Source organism: Colossoma macropomum, unplaced genomic scaffold (assembly GCF_904425465.1).
Source record: "Colossoma macropomum unplaced genomic scaffold, Colossoma_macropomum, whole genome shotgun sequence".
In the NCBI taxonomy this organism is placed as follows: Eukaryota; Metazoa; Chordata; class Actinopteri; order Characiformes; family Serrasalmidae; genus Colossoma; species Colossoma macropomum.
Genome location: NW_023494799.1, coordinates 33,974,003 through 33,996,952, shown reverse-complemented (window position 1 = coordinate 33,996,952; position 22,950 = coordinate 33,974,003). Strand labels below are relative to the sequence as shown.

Here is a 22,950-nt window from a genome sequence, read left to right as displayed (position 1 = left end):
GAGTAAAACTACTGAATCATAGTCATTGCTTCTCCTGCTTTTCCCCTTTTCTGTATTTTAATATTTTATACTAATGTTAAAACCCTATTCTCATTCATATTGCTCTTCTGTTATTGTTTAGCTATCCGGTGTTGACCAGAGGAGAATGGGTTCCCCTTTTGAGGCTTTTGTTCCTCTCAATGTTTCTTCCTCTTGGTTTTAGGGAGCTTTTCCTTGTCACTGTTACCATTGACGATGCTCATGGGGGCTTGCAACAACGCCTGTTACAAAAAGTGCTATATAAATAAACTTTGACTTTACTTGAAATGTCCTTGATTAAGTAGTTCCATGAATGAGGTGCCACTGTCTCACTGATATTACCTTTACAAATATGTGCATAAAATGAAGGTTAAATACATTTTAAACACAGGTGAAGTGCCTTTCACAAAAATCTATATCTATATTTCAGATAAATAACTTACAGCACTTTTGCCTTTACCAGCCCACTACAACTTGACATATAACATAAGATTTAATGGTGAATAATTTAAAAAAAAAAGTTTGCATATTAAGAGTTATTAGCACTAAATGGCATCCTAATCATGAAATCACTCAACTATATAATAATTTGTGTAATTACACATAAATAACCTTGTAAAATGACAGGAATAATTCTAGTGTTCCAAGGGTTATCTATTAACATTTAGTCCAGGCTTAAACTGGCTCTGGAAAAACATTAAAAATGTGCTATGCTTGGCAGCCATTGGGTCATACAAATTACAAAAACCGTGCATTTCTTCAATCACACTGCGATACGTACAAGCATCGGCTGGTCTATATCCTAAAATACCATATGAGTACTATATTATATGCCTTGATCCATTAGCTCTTTACACAAGCTACACTCAAAACAATGCTGAGTTGACAGTGACAGTGCTAGATTAACATGATGGATCATAATAAGGTGGTCTCCTGCATAAGGAGCTGCTATTTTGTAGATCGCCGGCAGCAAGTCCTACTGTCTGATGAAATAATGGTAGTAATCACTGAGGCGAGTCAAATCTGATCCGGCACTTAAACGAGCAGAACACACTTCAGTCGTCTGAACGACACACTCGACCGTCTCCGGAACAGCAGGGGAGACTCAACATCACTTCAGCCCATGCATTACTGACAACAACGTAAAAAGGACTGGAAGGACACTTCAAGAGGAACAAATGTATGATTACTTAAACTGCTCCTTAAAGAGATGGTCTAAAATAGCCTAAGTGGGCAGACGTGCATCTGACGGTAAAAGGCAGGAGTTTCTGCTATCAAGGCAGAATTACAACCAATTTTGTAATTGAAAAACATGAAAAACGACACTTTCGTAAGGGGGAATCAACACAATGCGCTGAAGTCTATCGCTTTTTCAGCATTTCTGCATAATGGGACTAGATGTCAATGAAGTCATTCAAAGTGGTTTGATGTGAAATGGTTCATGCACTTACTGTCAGAATTTTTCCACAGTGGAGAACCAGCATTTAATGCCTCTAAATGTTCTCTTACAGGAAACTATTACACAAAATGGTTAAGAATACGCAGCCTGACACCCGAGACATTGTTTTACAGTAGACAATAGATTTAAGGAGGTTTTATATACCACTGATAATAGGGATAACAGGGATATATATATATATATATATATATATATATATATATATATATATATATATATATATATATGTTTTGGAAATAAATGGGCTACATTTGCGTTGTACACATCGTGACCCCTGGTTCCTATCACCAGTACTGTAAAGGAATTGTGACATACTTTATCATGACAATGATCAAATTTCATACATTGCCAAACCCTACATTAACGTACGTTAACCTCTTTAACTCATTTTCTTTACTTCATAAATTTCATAGTTTATAAGCTTCATACAAAAGGTGGGGGTCATATGAGAACTGTAACTGTCTTTTTCCAGTCCAATAGATGGGTAATGTAATTTTAAAACTTTATAATAAAAGTAGCTGAACTCACAACTTCTTTTTTTCTACTGAAAGTTGACCCATTTCCACAAATCTGAGCTATAAACAAGATCTTTCAGCAGTAAATTGTAAGCATATAGCAGTATGTTTATGTTCATAAAACACATTGTCTGTTCATTTGAGGGAAACTTTTACAAAAAAAAAAACAAACAAAAAAATTACAGTTATTTCATGCAGTTACTAAATAATTTAACTTTGGGCATGTAAATTCAGATGGAAAAACTGAAATATACCTACGAGCATAAGTGTTTGAAGCATAAAATGTTTTTTTCTTGTTCCATAAAGCTACTGCTTTTGAAATACAAGGTTTGGTGACGGAAGCAATCCAGGCTGCTTCCTCTTAAAAATGTGTGTGTAAGTGCATGTCTAATTCCTTTCTGAGCAGTCATTCAGTCCAACTAATGCACCTTGTGAGTACAAAGTAATAACACAAACTATGAGTATGAGTGTCCTCTCCTGGACTAAATAAAAGCTCAAACCTAACAAACCCTCTCTGACCTAGCAGGCGCTTTAAAAGGTGAGTCACAAAAGGCGCTGCTCTGACAGGTGGTGATTACGATGATTTGTGGTAAGTGCAGTTACCTCGAAAAACCAGCCCCACTGAGTAAATACATGTTACAGAGATGACCTGCAATAGAGTTTTTCTTCAAAAAGTTGTTTTGCACTAGTGGTTCATTTAGTCATCTCCGCAAACTCAGTTTATTTGCAACGACAAGCCCAGCAATCAGGACAAACCACCTCACACCAGATTCCAGCCACCATGTAAACCATTCAGTGCACTGGAGATATAGTGAAGGGAAATTTTTAGTCATGTCACATGGTATTATAGTCAGTTACTGTCATTTAAACTAAAAATTCACCTCCTAAAAATTCACTTTGCCCAGCCTAATAGTAAATAAGTACAGATCAGAGGAGACTGGCATGTAGAGGAGCCCATACTGTATGCAAGTTTATCCCTTCTTTAATGATTTTACCAGTGTAAGACATACAATTTAAGTGGTCTGCCCTTTATTTCAGGAAAGCCAGAGTGCACGGTCATACAGGAGAAGATTTCCAAATGGAGAATTGCCCCAAACACTCAACACTGCCAAACCATTAAGTCAAGTAGAGTGTAGGCAGTTATTTTCGTTCTGTGTGCAGTCAAAACAACTTGAGCCATAATTGCCGGCAATAAATCCGTTATTAGCCCGTAATGTTGAGCGATCTGCGTGGGGAGAGGAGGTGATGGTTATCTCTCAGGTCCACATCTTAGCCTGGGCGAAAAAGAGGCCTACCTGCTCCAGCTTGAAGATGTGCTGGTTAAAGTAATGCTGAAGTCTCTCATTGGCAAAGTTGATGCAGAACTGCTCGAAGCTGTTGTTCTCATAGTCTTCAAAGCCGAAGATGTCAAGCACCCCAATGGACAACATCTGAGAAGAAGCAGAGACAGGGAGTCATTAAAGGAACACTGCAGTGTTTTTATTTTTTATTTTTAACTTAATCTATATCTGGCATATTTGTAGCATATGACTGATTACCATGGACAATAATTTCCCCAAGATTTAAGGACTGTGTGCTGCAAATAAATAAATAAATAAATAGTACTAAACTCAAAAATATTTTCAGTGCAGACCTGTGTGTGCTTGTTTCAGCTTGGAGTTTTTATTTTTATGTTGTTTTATTGACATATTTTCACAGCCTACAGTAGTGATGCACTGTTTAAGCCAATACTGCATTCATGCCTTCATTACAGTGAGCCGGATCACTTCCCTCGGTAACTTTTGCCCGCTTTGGGGCTATGCTGTTAAAACATAAGCAATATTTGTGGTCTAAAATTGGTCTACAATTATGATGTCTCATAGTTTGAACACAATTTTTTTGAACCATTATATCTCCAGCTTAGAGTGCATTTTATTGCTGAACCTCCAAGAGGCACAATTGGTTACGATGTACATATTACCAATCTAATTTGCCACAGAACAGCTCATCTTCATAAAGTTTGCCCTTAAACAGAGAGCAGAGTGGGCATCAGCAGTCGGATTATCAGGTATATGTGAATAATGCTGACTTTCACCACATAGTAGCACATCATGACAGTCCGATGTAAATTATCCAAAAAAATTCAATGCATATAAAGTCATTTTGCATGAGCTCACAGCACACATTACATATAAGACGCTTAAAATTTCAGCACCCCAACTTGAACCACCTTTCTGTGCCCCGTATCAGATAGAGTCCAAAGGTCAAACTACAGAAACAACCTAACTCTGAAATCTTATCTGTTCAGTTACCATGAGCATTACAGAACAGCATTTCCTACATTCATTAACTTATCTTATTCCCAGATAAGAAGCTTGTAACAGAAGTTAGGACAAGTTTTTTCATGAAGTCAGGAAGCTTCTGTTTGCACCATTAGCCATAGCGCTGTAGTTCTAAAAAACACCAGACACTTTCTCCACAAATCCTCATTACCTGCATGTGCGAACGACGAAGAAGACTTGCCAAATTAAATATTACAGTGATTGGGCAAGTAATGAGAAGCTGGTTATGTCACAGTTTATTAGGAGGAAGGCACGGGGGATGTTCATACATCGCCTTCTGAAACTATCTCAATGTGCTTGTTTCCATTGCAGTCTATGGAGCAACATGCACAGTGCCTGAAAAGCATCTACCTAGCCTAGACTGTTCTTAGAACACCCAGAGCTGTACAACACTCGACACGTTATTATATAATGTCAGTTACTAAAGATTTACGGGCCGTCTCTCTTTTTACCACAAGATGCAGCTCATTTCATGTTCAAAAAGGTGTCATCTGAATGACCTCTAAAGCAGGCTACTTGGCCTTGGGAAATGGAAACTAAAAGTAGTGATCAGAGACACTCAGAAATTTTAAAGCTTTTTTCGACTGAAGTTACCAAAACTCCCAGTTTCTCTCACTTCAGGACTTTTTTTTTTTTTAAATAACATCAAGCCGTCTAGCTAACCTCTGTTTTCAGCATTATGATTGTGTTTACGTCTAGCAGCTGTGTGTGTACATTAAGCTGTTTGCTACCAGACATAACTGATTAACAACCCTGGCTGGGTAGTATAGGATTCATTAAACCTGAGATAAGATGCTGTGAGGTAAGACATCCTGCTTCTGTATTATGAATTTCTGAAAAACCTTATCTTGAACTTGCCAGATCTTAACTTAAGAAGTTTCCGTAATACGGCCTCAAGCTAAAAACCACTCGAGTATTCCTTTAAGAAGCAATGCGACAGAAAAGATTTAGGCCTTCTCTAGTAGAAAGCAAACTGCAGAGAGAATTTTATGTAAGAGTAAAAAACACAATGAGCTGCATGCTCTCCGGCTGAAAATATCCCATTACATAATGTCTGCATCCATAATTTACAGATTAAAGCAGCGCTCTCCAGCAGAGAGAATGACGGAATAACACTGCAAATCCCCATCAGATGTGCTCATATTCCACTTGATCTGAGCTCTCAGAGCAGTGGAGTGGAGATGTGACATGCAATCACCCATGTGCTTTAAACTCTTCGTAAACGTTCCTTTGCTTTCTCTTCATCTCCCTCCATCATTGCATGAAATGTCTCTTACCTTGGCTGACTCCTCCAGGTCTCTGTTGTTGAGCAGTGCGTGATTGATTCTGAACACGATCCAGTCAAACAGAGCGCTGTACAGCGATTTAGCCATGGAGTCACGCACAGTCCCAGCCTGCAACACAACAGAGGACAGCCATCAACACAAACCCTGAAGGTCACCACTTTCTATAAAGGGAGCGCTGTATGCCTTCATGTAAGACGCTGCCAGCTCTGGGATCCAGCGCGTGTTATTCTCATGAGAAAGTCATATTAAATTCACAATGGGCCTTTAAGTTTGTAACCCACTCTTCCGATTGCTGTTATTCATAAGTCATGTGTTGCTGCATGCTTTCGGAAAATAGTATTAGAACACTAACTTCTTTTTGAAGAGTATTGGCAGCCATACGAGTGAGAGCAATGAGAGTTAATAGATAGTTAGACATTTATTAATACCACATTATGTGTTAATATAGTAACACAAGGCCTAAAAAAGAGAAAGAGAAAGGTAATACATATGGAAACTGAACTGAAGCCATCTCCTTGAAAGTCATATTGTACTATTTAAGAAAAATACAGCATCACTGTGAACATGGCTTGAGATTAAATTTATTTTCTTCTTTATTTATTTTTTTGCTCTGCTACATGAATATAATGTTAACCTCGACACTGACTTTTGATGACAAGCAATAGCAGTTGAAGAGACGAGAAGACTTTTACAAGCAATTATTGACAATGCTGGTGTCCATAACTTGCTCAAGGACGAATGTTCTGTTGTGTTGACGAATCAGTAACCTTCAGTCTTGCAAGCTTGGGGCTGGGCAATATACTGAATATTTCTGATATATTTAAGATTTATTTGGAGATATAAAATTAGGCAACATTATGAACATTGTGCTTCATCCTGTTCATTGTATGTGCACACATGAACAACAGCTAAATTATCTACGAAAATTCACAGCTAAACTAAGAATTTTAAGATGTTCATATTTGATTTACTATGCATCATCAATGGTATCAACGTCAACGTCAGACCTGTCGTTTGTCTCTGCATTTGAAACAGGTCACGTTAACCGTTAGAACTAAGCAGTCTGAATGTCTCTGCCTTTTTGAAGCATTCACCGTAAAAAGGGGTGCATATATGTGCAACATGACTATTAAAAACAAACCATATGTAACCAACTAAAATTCAGTTTGTGACAAAATTCAGTTTTCTGTCAGCGAGTTACATTATGTGCCTTCGACTGTTACAGAAACTAAGAGCGACCAGTGGAGGGCGTTGTGTGGTCTAGAAGAAGAGAAATTCCCACCACAAGTCACTATATTTGCTACTATTCGTAGCACATGTAGCAGTTGTAATCATCGGCCAAAAGTTCATTATCAAACTGATATTTTTATCAGTTACCGGAAAATAATAAATCGAGCATCGATATACATTGTATCCCTTGCAAAGATATTCTTACCGTAAACAGCACTCGCCTGCAGCATGAGAAATGACTAAAGCATCTGTCTTTGTGTTCATTTCACAAAATACAGATTGTTACTTCCAATTTCTAAATCTTATTATTAAAATTTAAACTATACTTTAGTTCTATTTGGCAACTGTTTATTTATTTTCATCTCCTACTGCATTTAATAAAGTTTGTTTAGTCCAGCCCTTCTGACTGAAGGATCCCTCTTTGAAACATTTGCATTTCATTAAGAATACGTTAATTTTGAGATATATTTCAGCAAAAGGTGGAAAAAGTATTGAGACATGCATTCCGTTAATAATCTGACTAATAGCTCAGTCGGAATAGAATACGTCCGTGTATACACTTCAATCGGAATAGTCTAGTCCGATTAAGGTCATTCGGAATACAATTTCTTCTTCTCAAGATTTTCCATCAGATTGTTGAGTAGAGTGAGCATATAAACACCTCAGTCTTCATCTGTAATCGGAAGGTATTCAATCGGATTGGCAAAAATCTTTGCATGTAAACACAGCCATTGTTGAGTAGAAACTAAAGCCATTCCTAGAACTACAGCACATAAACTAAATTCATATGTCCTTTGGAATCACGTCTAAAAGTTCCTGCTTCCTGAACAGTTTCCTACAACGGAAATGTGTCTATAGTGAACACAGCCGCATCTAACAGAACGTAAGGTTGCGGTGAGTTGCAGGAGATGCGGATAAGGTGAGATCGCTGGCATTCTCCAGACATGTCTGTGCAGTTCCTCAGGCCATGAATAACGACATTAGGCGCTCTAATGCTCTTCAATGTCACACGGCCTCTCCCAATCCAATCTACTGTAGCACTGACATGGCTTACGGCGGCCAGGGATTTGACTTGTGTAAACTACTTACAAACAGCGTCTGCCGTGTGCATTTCCCCACAGCTGATGCAAAAGCTGTGCCTTTTTTTGTCAGAGGCCATAAAGTAGAATGTGTTAGTTATCATTCCATACTGTAAAACAATCCCTTATCTACAAGACTTAGAATACAATGATGCATAGTTTTGCCGCAGTATTAACAGCAATGGTCTTAAATGGAGAACTGATGATGGAAAGACAAATATTTTCTCAAGGGCCACCCAGCGCGCACTCAGAGTGATTAGAAGAGTTGGTTTAGTGTCTGATGAGCAAAAAGAAGCCTCTCTGCTGGTTTTGATTAAGGAGTGTTTAATAGCCTCAGTGGCAGGCTCTCGGATGGAAAGTTGCGCACACACACACATATATATCTCTGATCCTGTGAGAGCGTGTGTGTGTGTGTGTGTGTGTGTGTGTGTGTGTGCGCGTGTGTTTGTGTGCGGAGAGAGGCCAGTATACGTCAGCTGGAATGTCTCTGGGAGCCGTAGCTTGTGTTTGTTTTCAAACCAGCACTAATGAAAACTGGGTTTGAATCTGCTCTAAACAAAAGCTCAGCTCAGAGGCTAAAGACCCCAAAGTCCAACAGTTATTCAAATCATTCTGCTGCATGGAGTTTGCCATGGTGTCGCATCATATCTATTCTTTTAGTACCTTAAACACTTTCTAGAATCTGGTTCATGTCGCTGCACTGAAGTTCAGTGAGGCCCAGCAAGAACTAGCATGAGAACAATGGAAAATGTACGGTGCTGTGCAAAAGTCACACACCACCTTCCATGTGTTTCATTTCCAGTTAAAACAGCTAATAAATGCAAGCCGTAATATGACAGATATAAGATAATCCACTTGCACAGGTAAAGAGACAGTCAAAAAAAAAAAACAGGTGACAATACCAAAACTAGTATTCAGTTTAAAACTACTAAAATATACAAAACAACTGTAACTCCTAAGAACCATGAAAGACCTGGTAGACCACCAAAACTGTCACTATCAGATAAATGGTGCTTAAAGCTTTCATCTTTGAAAGAGAGGAGAAAATCAGCTTCACTCTTGTTTCAAATCTAAAAAAAAATCCACAGGTGTTTCTGTCCATCCGTCCACTGTGAGAAGAGTGTGAAATGATGTGTAGCTGTTAAGAAGCCCTTACTGTGAAAAGAAAATTGGCAAACTAAACAAAGAAGCTGTTTTTTTTGTCAGAACAATGAGCTGAACACTTCCAGGCCCAGATCACTGAATGTGTTTGTGATTTATTTGGACTGTGAGAAACAGAAAATGCAACTACTAAGACGGAACTTTCAAGATGTGGGAAAAACTCCCTGCAGAAGTCTCCCGAAAGAAATGGAAGCTGTAATAAAGACAAAGTGTGGACATACAAAATACTGGAAAAAATACATAATATTTAATTGTTGAGGCTTCTATGTAATTTTTCTTTTAAATATTTGTATTCTACTTTGGTCCTGATGCTGAAAAATGAACACTGTTTCCTATCTGGTGTCGACCAGAGGAGGATAGGTTCCCCTTTTGAGTCTTGGTTCCTCCCAAGGTTTCTTTCTTTACAGAGTTTTTCCTTGCCACTGTCGACGCTCGTGGGGGCCTGGACCCAGATTTTTCTGTAAAGCTGCTTTCTGACAACACCTGTCGTAAAAAGCGCTCTATAAATAAACTTTGACTTGACTTGAATTTGCACTTGATGGCTGTTTTGACTGGAAATTTAAAACACGATAGGTGGTCTCTTACTTTTGCACAGTACTGTTTATATATTATATTAGTGACTAGTGATTATATTATGATTGTTTACCAGAACAATGATACTTTTAGACTCAGCAGCCTTTATTAGATGCACTGAGATATGGAAAACAAGTTGTTCCCGGTAGATTTGCCATTTTGTTAATAAGACTCAACGCATGAATAACTCCCAGGACAAGGGGGGATTACTAGACTATTACAACCACTCCAGACTTCAGCAACTTTAACTGTCAAAACGAAGTGTGTTAATATAACACAAATTTTACAGCGTTTGATGGGTCTTCAAAAAAGTTACAGTGTGTGTGTGTGTATATATATATATATATATATATATATATATATATGTATATATTTTCACCAAGCTCTAGCTAGTAATGTATCTCTAATACTGTACAGTTTTTGTGTCAGTGAGTATTTGTTTCTGAAATGTCCCCCTACTTCACTAAAGCCAGACAGAGTAAGTGTACAAATGGAGGTTGGACAGAGTCAGCCTCTGAGGCCTTTCCTGTTCTGTGACCTCCGTGTGATTTCTGCCTCTCTTTGATTGGAAAAGACGAGTAAATCCTGCCCCCCGGGGGGAACGCAGGCAATCCTGCGAGACTCCGGCAGACTTAATCAACCAATGTTATTCCAAAAATCTCCTTTGTACGAAAGCAAAGAAAGACAAATAAGGGAAAGCAAACTGGGAGAACGAAAAAAAGTAAACTGTGAAAGCAATCACAAAACTCATCATGACTCTACTGCTCAAAGTATCCCGCTACAATATATGGCTGGAACAGAGTAACAGGCTTAAGTGGCAACATTTTGACTTCTGAGAGTCAAAGCATTGGCATGTTTGACCTTTTCCACAATTCATAGCCTCTCTGTGTTGACATTTTAATTCGCTGCTATTATACCGTGCATTTCTAGGGAATGTTGTTTTTACATAAGCATTCCTTGATCTTTGTTTGTATTAGATGCATTTGAGATGTGTCACTGAAAGACTGAAGGGGGCTATTGTTTCTCATAGCGCTGACCTATTCACCCATATGTATCATAATTACGCATGACTTTTAAACTTTGTACAATAATCGCATCCAGCTTGGCTGCGTTGTCAAACAACAGCACATAATCGATAAACAGGCTGTCAGAATTGGGAGTAATTGTCGTTAGCTTGGGATAATAGTTCAAATAACTCTACAGCTGTTACTCCTTATAGTTCTCAGCCATTTCACAGGAGCAGCGTCTCACAAGCCTGTGGCTGGTTGCAACAGGACAGCAAGGAGTTTCATCATCAAACTGAGGGAGAAGGGAGAATTCCTAAATAAGGAATAAGAGCTGGAGTTGGCAGAGTGGACTGTCCTCATTAGAAGGACTGATGCTGATGATAATACATAGTGAATCTGGGCTGCTTTTGAGAAAGAGGGACTGCTAATTAGCCATTAAAAACTATCAAGTATGACATGTTGCTGGGCCACCGAGAGCTGATAAAGCATTAAGGGGGCTAGAAAAAAACAACAGATCATGCTTATTGGGTCCCCTGACTCACCTCAGCCAGCTTGTAGGGCACGATCAGCCTCTCTCCTACAGTAACTGTCTTCCTTGTTGTCAGGGCTTCAACCAGCATCTCCTCCTTCACCTAAAAAGGAAAAGACAGAGGTTATCACTGTTTTAGGACATCCTCTGTGTTTCAGCAGGAGGACATGTTAACAACTTCGACATTATTGCTAGACTGCTGATAAAAGGCTGTGACTTTCTAAAAAAGAGACCACTGGAGAGTGATAGGTTTTTTTTTTTGGGCATATAGTGCACAGTTTAGAACAGGGGTATCAAACTCAACCAGTCAAAGGGCCGTATTAAAAAAATCTCATCAAATCTGTGGGCCAGAGAAAAAATGTGTTTATTATTTTTTTAATTAATGTTGTGCTGTAACCCCAACTGGCCATTGTTTATTCAAATCATGCAAAAACTTCACCAGTAAAATACAGACACTTGTAGTAGACCTTGAAATATTACATAGACACTTAAAATATTCAAAATTCAAATGTTGCCAGGTGTTGAGTCTTTTAAATCTACCTATGTGCTTGAGATAGACCAGATACCTGGCATCTTTTCTTTGCTCCAAGTTCATTAAGACTTGGCCTCAGTTTCTGAGCTGCTGAGCTGATGTAAGGTGTTTATATTGGTTCAACTGCAGCTGAAATGCAGCTAGTGCGTTTGGTGATATGACTGGTGTGGAATTGCGCAGGATTCTGTAGAACTGAGGCATAACCTCTGTCCTATGGAGTGTTGTTTGGGGTAGGAGAGTCAGAGCACACATTATGTTGCACTGCATGCTGGGGACTGTGGTGCAGAACATTGTGAAAGGGGCTAATATTACTAGAAAATTAAAACACTTCTGTGGGCTGGATAAGATTGTGTCACGGGCCTGAGTTAGCCCACAGGCCTTGTGTTTGACACATGGGGTTTAGAAGAAGGCCAGTTTATTGATGGACCTTGACAGCACACACTGCTAACATTCAAAACCATTAATATGTCCAGGGAGTGTGCAGAACTACATAGACATCTTTAAAGTTTAAATCAGTTGTCCCCATCTGTCTCATCACCACCATGCCTATTGACTTGCACTCACACCATTTATCATTTGAGAGGCTAGTCATATCTAGAATATGCGTATCTATATGCTAAGTGTGTAAAGAATTACGAGTTGTCATTTTATTTATCACCATCACTGTTTTAGTTGGCTGTTATCGAGTTTTTTATTTGACTAGTTAACCGTTTTTTTTTTTATCATGGAAAGCAGCAGCGAAGGCGACACGCAGGCCGAGTCAAGCTTAGTCACCGGTGAGCTACAGAGCAGAAGACTGAGCTGTTGGAGTTACAGAACGTCTTAAAGGGAGGAAGACAGCCTTGGATGCAGCTCAGCAGGTTCACCGCTCATCTCGGCATAGACATCTCTGCTCTTTTGGCTTCAATGGCCATGTGGAGTGGTGCAGTTTGTTGCACTCTCAGGTAAGTGTAAATGGATCCTGGACTGAGAGATATCAAACAGTTCAGAGAAGTGGCTACACCTCTAGCAATACCACACTGAACACTGGTGCAACCCAGGGCTACGTGTTCAGCCCACTGCTGTTTACACTGATAACCCACTGCTGTGCTGTTAAGTACAGTTTGAATTACATCATCAAGTCTAACAGCGACAATGATGGTAGGCCTCAAAGCAATAATAATGAGTCAGCAGAGTGGAGGTGGAGTGGATGGTAGGTGTAAAAAACACCTCTTAATTTGGATAAAACAAAACAGATTATCACTGACTCCAGAAAGGCCCACGCTGATCACTCCCCACTGCAGACTAATGGCTTCTCCATGGAGACAGTCTATTTACTACATTGCATTTATCTTATTGTGCTGCACTGATCTGTCCAACTGCACTATATGTATAGTTTTGTGTACAACGGCCTTGTTTCACCCCCTTGTTTACTGTGAGGTCCAGTGCACATATCCTTGTTTGCCTGGTCTACTGCGTGATCCATCACATTGAGGCCTTGAAAGATTGCTTTTCAGTCTACTATATACTTCAACATGTATGGGATCATGATGTTCTTCTTGACATCTCCAACACTTAAATTCAGCTTAGTGTTCAGAAACACACATAGTAATGTGCCAGAAGACGTGAAGTGCATTAACAGCCGTGAGAGATTTATTTCTCATTATTGACTTTGGGGTCTACAATGCTGAGCTAGGCTGTAAACATCCGGCAGCACACAGAGCCAAAGGACAGTCCAAGGGCAAAAACACATGTAGCAAGACAGTGGACTCATCATAACTTCCCGCCTTCCTATCTATCTGGAACTATCTAGAACAAGCTAAACTTTCCGCTCAAGCGTGCTGATATAGGGAGATAAACAATACTGCAGCAATGTATATAATGCGGTTGTAGAATCACACGTTTGCTACGGAACAATTTTCACATACAGTGCAAAGGGCAATGTTTACAACTAAGTGCCTGAAATACGGGCCAAAACTTGTTAAGTTAATTATCACATCAAAGCTCCCAAATGCACCCTACTGTTGAACTGTGAAAATAGCATGGCCTCTATAGAGCCCCAGGGAATGTGCTTCTGATGGGAGCGATTACACAGACCTAATGGTCAGTCTCCCCCTGCCTAGCTCAGCGGTGGTGACCATGAGCAGATGTGCCACGGCTTATCAAAGGCCTGCATCAACTCAATCTGCGTACATTACAACCCCATACAGCACATGCACACGTTTCAGCGTGTCAGAATCTCTTTGGGACCCTGTCTCTCTAAGTGCCTGCTGAATATAGAGCTCTGAAGAGCAATATTATGCATGGTCATGCTAGCACACCATGAAGGCCTACTGTTGTTAGCATGGAGAGAGAATACATAGCCACCTTGGAAACTGGGCCAGCTGAGTGCAATTTTAATTTTATCCTACATTATTTAACGTTGTCTTGACTTTTATGCAGGTAAATTTAACCAAACAACAGAGCCTGTGAACTGTCAGTCTGGCACTCTACATCAAGCAACTTCACATCAAGTCCAAAAATTGAATATTTTCGCTATTGAGAAAATAAAGACCTACAATAGCCGTTGAGGGTCAATTTCAACATCCAAGTCAGTCATTGTAGCCTGCTATCAACAGTCTTCACCGATGTCCACCGGGAATGTCATGCAACACATTTTCAAATTTCTGAAGAGATATTTGGTTTTTACTTCAAATGTAATTAATTTAAAAAATGTGGTACCACTTCAAAATAAGACTACCCTTATAAAGGTTCATGAATCATTTAAAATTAGTTTATTAATTAGGTCATAAAGACCTTATAATCATTAACAGGCAGTTACAACACAAAAATAAAAAAGGGCAACAGTGAGCTGTAAACCTTCATTGATTTATACTTTTAAAGCTCAGATTTTGATGTTTACTTTTGTCTTTATCTGTCAGTATTAAACTCACATATTCATATTTTTTCAGATATAACAGCTCACTTTTGCTCTTTTTATTAATGTGTTATAAATGCTTATTAAAATGTTGTGTTTATGACCTAACTAATTAACCATTAACAAACTAATTTTAAACCATTCATAAATGCAAATACCAGAACCACCACGTTAACACTTCTAGATGACAAAAATGGTTTTAAATAGAATTTTCTCAGGTGGCCTAAGACTTCTGCACAGTACTTCATGCCTGCATACATTTCAACCACATTTCAAAGTCTGCCTCCATCAACAATGGTCTCTACAAAGCTACCACATTCAGAGACGAATCTGGACAGGACTCCCCTACCCCTCCCCACATCCTGTGCCACATCACCGCTTAAGGAAAGCCCAAGCTGATAACATTAAGCCCAGATTTGGTTCTCCCTCCCTGGCTTCAGCTCTATCTGGGGGATATGATACGACTAACATTCCTAATAAACTCACTACAAGCGTTTATCTGGCAAACAAAGCCACATGGCTGGAATAAAGGCAGAGAAACCTGTGACACACCATAATCTACAAATTACAATAAATAGCCACCATCTGCATAACTACAGTCCTAAAAGCTCATCTATGTCTATTTACTGTAAGTATGCCATTTTGGATGGGGTTTAACTGAATTTAGCATAAATGATCTTTCTCAAAAACTGTCACACTTCTTATTTTCTGCTTTTCTTATCCATATTAGCTATATCATCATTTCAGGGTTTGTTACGACAGTAGTGTTATGAAATTGTAGCCTTAAAAAGAAAATGAATAAACATTCTTATCTTTAATGTACTTCAATGGAATGACATTTTATTTCAAGTTACCATTTCTATTTTCTCATTTGTCATGAAATGCTCACACAACGGGCAGTAACAGTGGGCTGTATGGCCAGAAAATATATCACAGCATAATTAAAATTTCTGACAGTTTTGGCATATATCATGGTAAATATATTTTCAAATAAATTAATTTTAGATGCCTAAGTAAACTTATTATTGTAGGTTAACAGCGGCTTACTCTCCTGGGACGTCCTTTCACTTTTAATAAGAACCATTTTTAACAATCAAAGTAAATCTTAAAAAGTTATTTTAATTGTGCAAAAGTTAAAAACAAAGCTGAAGAATATACAGATAAACCTGTGTCCATATTATCTTCTAACACTAGTGCAGCAGGCAGGGGCAAAATTGGTGCCAGTTGTTGTTTCAGGTCTTAATTTCTACAAAGCTGAAGCTGGTTTCTTATTTAGCAGATTTTTGTATGAATTTTCCACTCCACCTTAACTGGTGCAGCAGTTACATTCTGGTACCTGCACAGGTACAAGAGGAAGCACATGAATTGGTCTGGTGTCCATGTTAGGCTAATGCTAACTACTACTAATGGGAAGCTAGCACTTTCAATGGTGTAAAGAAAATATTAAAAAAAAAAAAAACGATATGTATATGTATACACTATACTGTTATATACTGTTAGCTTTCAGTATTTCATCTCCACCATCTGTCATCATTATTGTACAGATCTGAGGTTGCTGACACATTCCCATCCACAGAATAGGAGATGCAGAGATAGAGTCATGCCTTGAGCTATATCAGGCCATATAAAAAGGGCTTTAAAAAGACTGCCTGCTGTAGGACTGAGCTCTCATGTTCACCTCTTACAAACCGTCTACCGTGAATTAGTCCAGAGAGTCTGAATCGAGAGCTATTAATTCTGAGCACCCCAAAAACTGTCAGCACATTCGCAGCTTTGAGTTGAGACTGAAATAAAGCGGAAGAGGACAGGAGCAGTGAGGGGAGCCTTAGGTCCAGAGCAAGTGTGAGTGTGTCTGCCCTCATCAGCACCTGCACTCCACTGACAGCTCTCCATTACCATGTCAGCTTTAATGGAACCATCAGCACCAGCACAGCGCTGACAGAGGCCCTGCTCCGCACTCAGCCGAGCAGCCAGCGAATCACGCCTGAACAGAGGCAACGCTCTCAGGGACAGCGCTGAAACAGAACACTGGTGTGCTTGTGCATACAGGAGGAGGTTCATGATGCAAGAAAGTCAGGCAATAACTCAAAAAGTTAAACAGAGTTGGAATAAATGGGCACAGGATCAAACGCACCTCCAGCAGCTCTGAGACGATGGGCAGAACATCAAGGTTGCAGATATCGATGGAGTCATCCCGGTACGTCTTCTTCTTATATCGGATATTTCCTAAGTGAAGGATGGCCGACAACAGAGAAAAGATTCTGCAGGGGCAAAGGAAAAAGGACACGGTTTAACACGAGATGTTCAAGAAAAAAAGAACAGTAACACTTGCAAAATGTTTTATTTACATCATTTGAAAACATCACCTGTCTTTACACCGTACGAACATTTCACGAAAAATGGACAAACAGATCGTTGAAAAGAAAGGTTTGTTTAAGAGTCAGTTTCATAATTACTGGACTTTGGTAAAGATGAATAAAAAAGATTGTGAAAGGTTTAACTAGCTCAAATCACTGAAAGTATGAGAGAAATCTAATTTGAATTAAAGCAAATTTAGTAAAAAATTCTCAATTTTTTTTTTTTTAACAAAATCAGATGTGTCATAACTACTGGTACCCCTGTGTTTAGTACTTTGTGCAAACTCCCTTTGCCACTATAGCAGCAATAAGCTTTCTCTTACAACGATTGATGTGACTAGAGAGCACAGAGCAAGGAATCCAGTCCTCTATGGTCTTAGCTCCTCTTTTGGACTTCACTAGCTCACCCACAGGCTCACCCCACAGGTTTTCAGTGGGGTTCAGGCCAGAAGATATTTGTCTCATTTCATTTGAATATTCTCTAATCTTCTTTGATGTACAACACATGCCCAATCTCTGGACTCCAGCCCCGTGGTCTCCAGTCTCATGGACATCAGATCTGCGAGGCTGCTAATCAGAGGGAACTTCGTCTCATTCCCATGGTTGATACTAACACCAAAATCTGCACATCTGCACATGACTAACGTATTACTTACTTTGAAAAATATTTTTTTTGTTTAAATTTAAAAAATAGTCATTTGTACTTCTTATTTTTGGAAGTCCTCCTGTTTCGTTTATGTCCTCATGTGTGTTTTCCTGAATTTTGGGTAATGTTGGCTGTTAAGGGTATAATACAATTCAAATTCCAGAGAAGCTGACTGAGATGGAGCGTTCAGCAGACTTTCATCGTCGAAAATCTGTATTATACCCTTTACAGCCTAGATGAAAGGCAGAATTACACAGGCCTTTGGTCTTGTAGATGCGCACATTGAGTCAGCATGTCTGCAAGTCCAGGAGTGGCTGGAGGTTTAGAATGAGCAAACAAAATGTGGCCCCTGTGTCACCGTATATTTTTACCCTGATGAAATGGGAAGTCATAGATGAGCTTAAGAGTTTCTGAACTCTAAGGTGATCTAAAAAAAAGTGAAATATAAATGGTAACATGCTTCAGTTACATTCTGTTCATTAGAATTTTGAGGAGTACCAATAACTGTGATGTGCTTCTGTTAAAACATATTTATTGATAAGGTTTTTTGTCTTCCTAGACCAAATTTACTTTGAAGTATCCCGAAAGTCATGATTTAAATAAAAAAAATCTATGTTGAACAATAAATGGTCTAATACTTATGTATTATTGTTACACCCAGAAAACAACTAAAAATTCATTAAAAGCTTCTCTAAAATTTGACCAACATTACAAATGTGAACCTTTATAAATATGCACAATGATGCAACCTGCAAACACCCCCCCTTTTGCCTCCTGGTTTCCAAACCCCTCCACGCATTTAGCATACTAAGAGAGTGGCGAAACAAGATTAGCTTACATAACGGCTCCACAGATTCACTCCCTCAGATTTAAGTCTTTATCCTCTAAACTTGCAGGATGAGGCATCAGTGAACTGTAATTGAACCTGTATTGTGGCATGTAAAATGTTTTAGGTTGCTCGCTAAGCTAATGTTAGCTTCCTGTGCTAGGGAGGAGAGTGTGAAGAGCCAATATGAGCTTAGATTATGAATCACAAAAAACATAGGAATGGTCCCTCAGATATGAATCCTTAGCCTCTAAATGTTCAGTGGAACTCCAGTGAGCTGAAGTCACACCTGCACCATGCTAAAGCAGTGCTACCTGCTACAGCTCTACACCTTTATTTGACAGTTTATCGGATAGATCTGGAATATATATTTAAATCAATCATATTTTTAAATACCAAATTCATTTGTCTATTTTATCTAACAGCTTACTGCACAGTCCAAACAGTTCAAACAAGTAAGCTACATTAGCGCAGACATGTTCTCTGGCTAAAGGAAAGCTTTCTGCTGCTTCTCATAAGCCACTCATTAGCATATTTTAGTATATAAGACTGTAACAGCCTCAAGTTCATTTGCAACATACATAACTAAGCTGCTATGTAATAAGTCGGACGTACTGAGGAGGACTGTGTTTTCAATGGAAACATGTCAACTCCGCACTATGGTAACACGTTTGACACAAGCATCAGTATGTATAATCGTAACAAGCCATCCAAGAGGAGTGTGGGGGGTCTTTAAAGATTGAAATATCACAAATTCTGATCTTTATCAAAGGTACCAATAATCACTGTGCTGAGTGTACAATAAAAGATGTTGAGGTCTTGTTTTCCATTCTACTATAAAGTTACCACTTCAAAGAAAAAAAAAAAAGTTTTCTTAGAACAGCAAAGATGAGCAAATTGTGTTTGTTTATCCTCCAAGCACCATTCATGCATGAGAAAGCCGTCATGTTTGCGAGCAGCAAAGTATGAGCAGAGAGGAAGAGAGACATTTGGGGAGCAGATTGTTGGTGGACTCACTGTTTGCGTGTAGCGGGTAGGAACCCCACCATCTCCATAGCCAGCTGCAGCCTCTCAAAGTCGTGCTTCAGATCCTCCCCTTCCACTGTGAAACAATCCTGCTGGTTTCAACAGCAAGGAGCAAGGAGTCACCAGCAGTTAAACATTTACCACAATGTGAGGTCCACACATAGGTGGATTTATGTGCCACAATTCTAGTTTACTGCACAGCATTGCATTTAGGGCTGACACTGTTAGTAATCTAACTCTAGTACTCTAGTAATTACTCTGATGATTAATTATGTTTTTTTTGAAGTCATACAGTAAAAAAGGTTTAACTGAACAACAGCTGAATACAATAACTGAACTCCACTGGAAAAACAGCATCCTCAAACTGGACACATACACCGATCAGGCATAACATTATGACCACCTCCTTGTTTTTACACTCATTGTCAATTTTAACAGCTCCACTTACTATATAGGTGCACTATGTAGTTCTACAGTTACAGACTGTAGTCCATCTGTTTCCCCCTTTACCCTGTTCTTCAGTGGTCAGGACCCCCATGGACCCTCACAGAACAGGTACTATTTGGGTGGTGGATCATTCTCAGCACTGCAGTAACACTGACGTGGTGGTGGTGTGTTAGTGTGTGTTGCACTGGTCTGAGTGGATCAGACACAGCAGTGCTCCTGGAGTTTTTAAACACTGTGTCCACTCACTGTCCACTCTATTAGACACTCCTACCTTGTCAGTCCACCTTGTAGATGTAAAGTCAGAGACGATAGCTCATCTGCTGCTGCACAGTTTGTGTTGGTCATCCTCTAGTCCTTCATCAGTGGTCACAGGACGCTGCCCACAGGACGCTGTTGGCTGGATATTTTGGTTGGTGGACTATTCTCAGTCCAGCAGTGACACTGAGGTGTTTAAAATCTCCAGCAGCACTGCTGTGTCTGATCCACTCAGACCAGTGCAACGCACACTAACACACCACCACCACGTCAGTGTTACTGCAGTGCTGAGAATGATCCACCACCCAAATAGTACCTACTCTGTGAGGGTCCATGAGGGTCCTGACCACTGAAGAACAGGGTAAAAGGGGCTAACAAAGTATGCAGAGAAACAGATGGACTACAGTCTGTAACTGTAGAACTACACCTATATAGTAAGTGGAGCTGATAAAATGGACAGTGAGCGTAGAAACAAGGAGGTGGTCATAATATTATGAATGATCGGTGTAAATGGGTGAATCCACCAGGCTGTTTATCATTGTAAGAGAAACCAGTTTAGAATGTAAAGATGCAATATTATCATTGATCATTACTAAAAAAAAATTATATATACACCTATATAAACGATTAATCGTGACAGCCCTAATTGCACTGCAGCTCATGCATGCACTTTCATGAAACGTAGATGCTACATTCATGTGTCTTAAGTGGCTTGCCATGCCAGCACTCAGATATGAACCACCAGATAACAAACAATGATAACCGGTGATAAGCAGACGTGTTAACATGAAAGCTCCCTGAACTCTTTCTCACGGCTGATAGTGCGGTGGTGCTCAAAGACGGAACAGTAGCATGACAGAGCCAGGCCGAGTGACTCAGAGCACCATGTCATTATGAAGTTTGGTCAAACGAGCTGGAGTGGCAACATTTTTTCTGGTTGCAAATAAGGGGCCTGGTGAATGGTAGCATATGCAGGTTCTGCTCATGCAGTGGAAAATTCAGAACGCTTGGCTTTTTACATTCCCCATGGAAATTTGGCACACACACAAAAGTAATAAGAGAAGTAGCAATTTATGACTTAATTCATCGCATCAAACGGGAGTTGAGCAGATAGAAGCATGATGCATGCCAGGCCTGCAGTATAAGGCAATCTGTACAGGAAAAGTCAGGCTGTAAATTCAGGGTGATTGATTTTACACCTATCAAAAGAAGTACCACATGTTGAAGATCAATGGGGAATATATGCCAGCTTGATATCTCATGGCTTGGAGCCCAACATTAGTAACATGTGGCAATTGCAGCTGTCTCTTATTAATGCACAATATGGACAAAATTTTAGTGTTGCAACTACATTACCATATACTGCAAGTGGCAACACACTTTGCAATGTATGAAAACTGCATTATTGACACAATAATGTGACACAGGTAAAGATAGTGGTGGGCGATATGGCAACATTTAACAAGAAGACAGACATTTTCATGATACACAATGTGTATCACATTATTTAGCTTCCCTGAGGTTTGATAAGCTGGAACAGAGGAAAATCCATCAGAAAAGTATAAATTTAATCACACAGGACTAATTATTTTCTTTGTGTTTCTTTAACTACTGATGACATCCGTAACACACTCAGAAATTCTGATATTCTGACTATAGGTTAACATGATAACAATACATATCGAAATACTGTCTGTCCCTAATTAAAGACTCTCTTGCATTATTTTGACCAAAATACAGTACCATGCCAACGTTAGAGTCCGCCCTTCATTTATTCATTTTCAGTCAAATGCCCTTTAAGGATATTTTTCCACACCTCTAAAGTTCAGTCACAGAAGTTGGTTGCATTTTCTGTTGCTCCAAAAAATCTCAAACAAATTCAGTGATGTCGAGGTCTGGGCTCTGAGGTGGTCAGTCCATTGTTCTGAGAACATCAGCAGCTTCTTTGTTTATTTGCATGAATATCCTTTTCTCAGTAGTGGTTTCATGACAGCTACACATCCTTTCAGACCCACAGTGTCGTCTTCTCACAGTGGAAGGATGGACAGAAACAGCTGGGGATTTTTTTTCAGATCCGAAGCAGCTTGATTTTCTCCTCTTCCGTAAACATGAAAGCTGTAAGTGCTGTTTATCTGATGGTGACAGTTTTGGTGGTCTTCCTGGTCTTGCACGGCTCTAATCTCTTTAAAAATATCTCCTAAAAATGAATAACTCAATGGCCATGTTGACTGGAAATTAAATGAATGAAGGGTGATCTCCTAGTAATCAACTTTTGTTATATTACACAAATATTCTGATTCTTCTACCCACTGAAACACTCATTTGGGACTGTGATTGGTCAAGATATTCACAGCACAAAGTAAAGAAAACATGACTGGTTATGAGCTCATTTAAAATAACCTGCAGTGATACTGGTACTGCAAAGACCAATATCATGATAATGATAAACAAACGATATATCGTGCAGCTACATGTCAATTTCACAGTTGGTTTTTGAGCACATGCTAAAGCTGCCATTTCCTCCAGACCTTAGCCTAATCATAAACTATATAGGACACACTGGAAGGGAGAGATCCTGCAAGAGGAAAACTGTCATTTACAGCAGAATATCAGAGCTGGCAGAGAAACTGCTCAGGAAAACATGGGCAAATTTACACACATGTCCTCCCTTTAATGAGACAGTGTCTCCTTCATCGCCTAGCTCCACCGCTGATGCCATAATTATGGCATACCAGAGCAATGGAAAGGCAAACAGCGCTGAAACCCGACCAGCCCTACGGTTAGACC

General features: G+C 39.4%; 1 protein-coding gene across 7 annotated transcripts in view; it reads right to left on the bottom strand.

Annotated features, from left to right (window-relative positions):
* myo9aa (myosin IXAa) overlaps nt 1-22,950 on the bottom strand; it is a 151,293-nt gene that overhangs the window by 51,128 nt on the left and 77,215 nt on the right. For 4 of the 7 annotated variants that reach the window (XM_036585968.1, XM_036585970.1, XM_036585973.1 and 1 more), the window contains exons 7-11: nt 19,453-19,553; nt 16,741-16,867; nt 11,192-11,281; nt 5,591-5,707; nt 3,288-3,422 (exon numbers count right to left, since the gene is read on the bottom strand). In XM_036585968.1, the coding sequence (XP_036441861.1) occupies nt 3,288-3,422; nt 5,591-5,707; nt 11,192-11,281; nt 16,741-16,867; nt 19,453-19,553 (570 nt within the window). The remainder of the gene's footprint in view (nt 1-3,287; nt 3,423-5,590; nt 5,708-11,191; nt 11,282-16,740; nt 16,868-19,452; nt 19,554-22,950) is intronic. The other 3 variants (XM_036585974.1, XM_036585969.1, XM_036585971.1) reach the window with 1 other exon arrangement.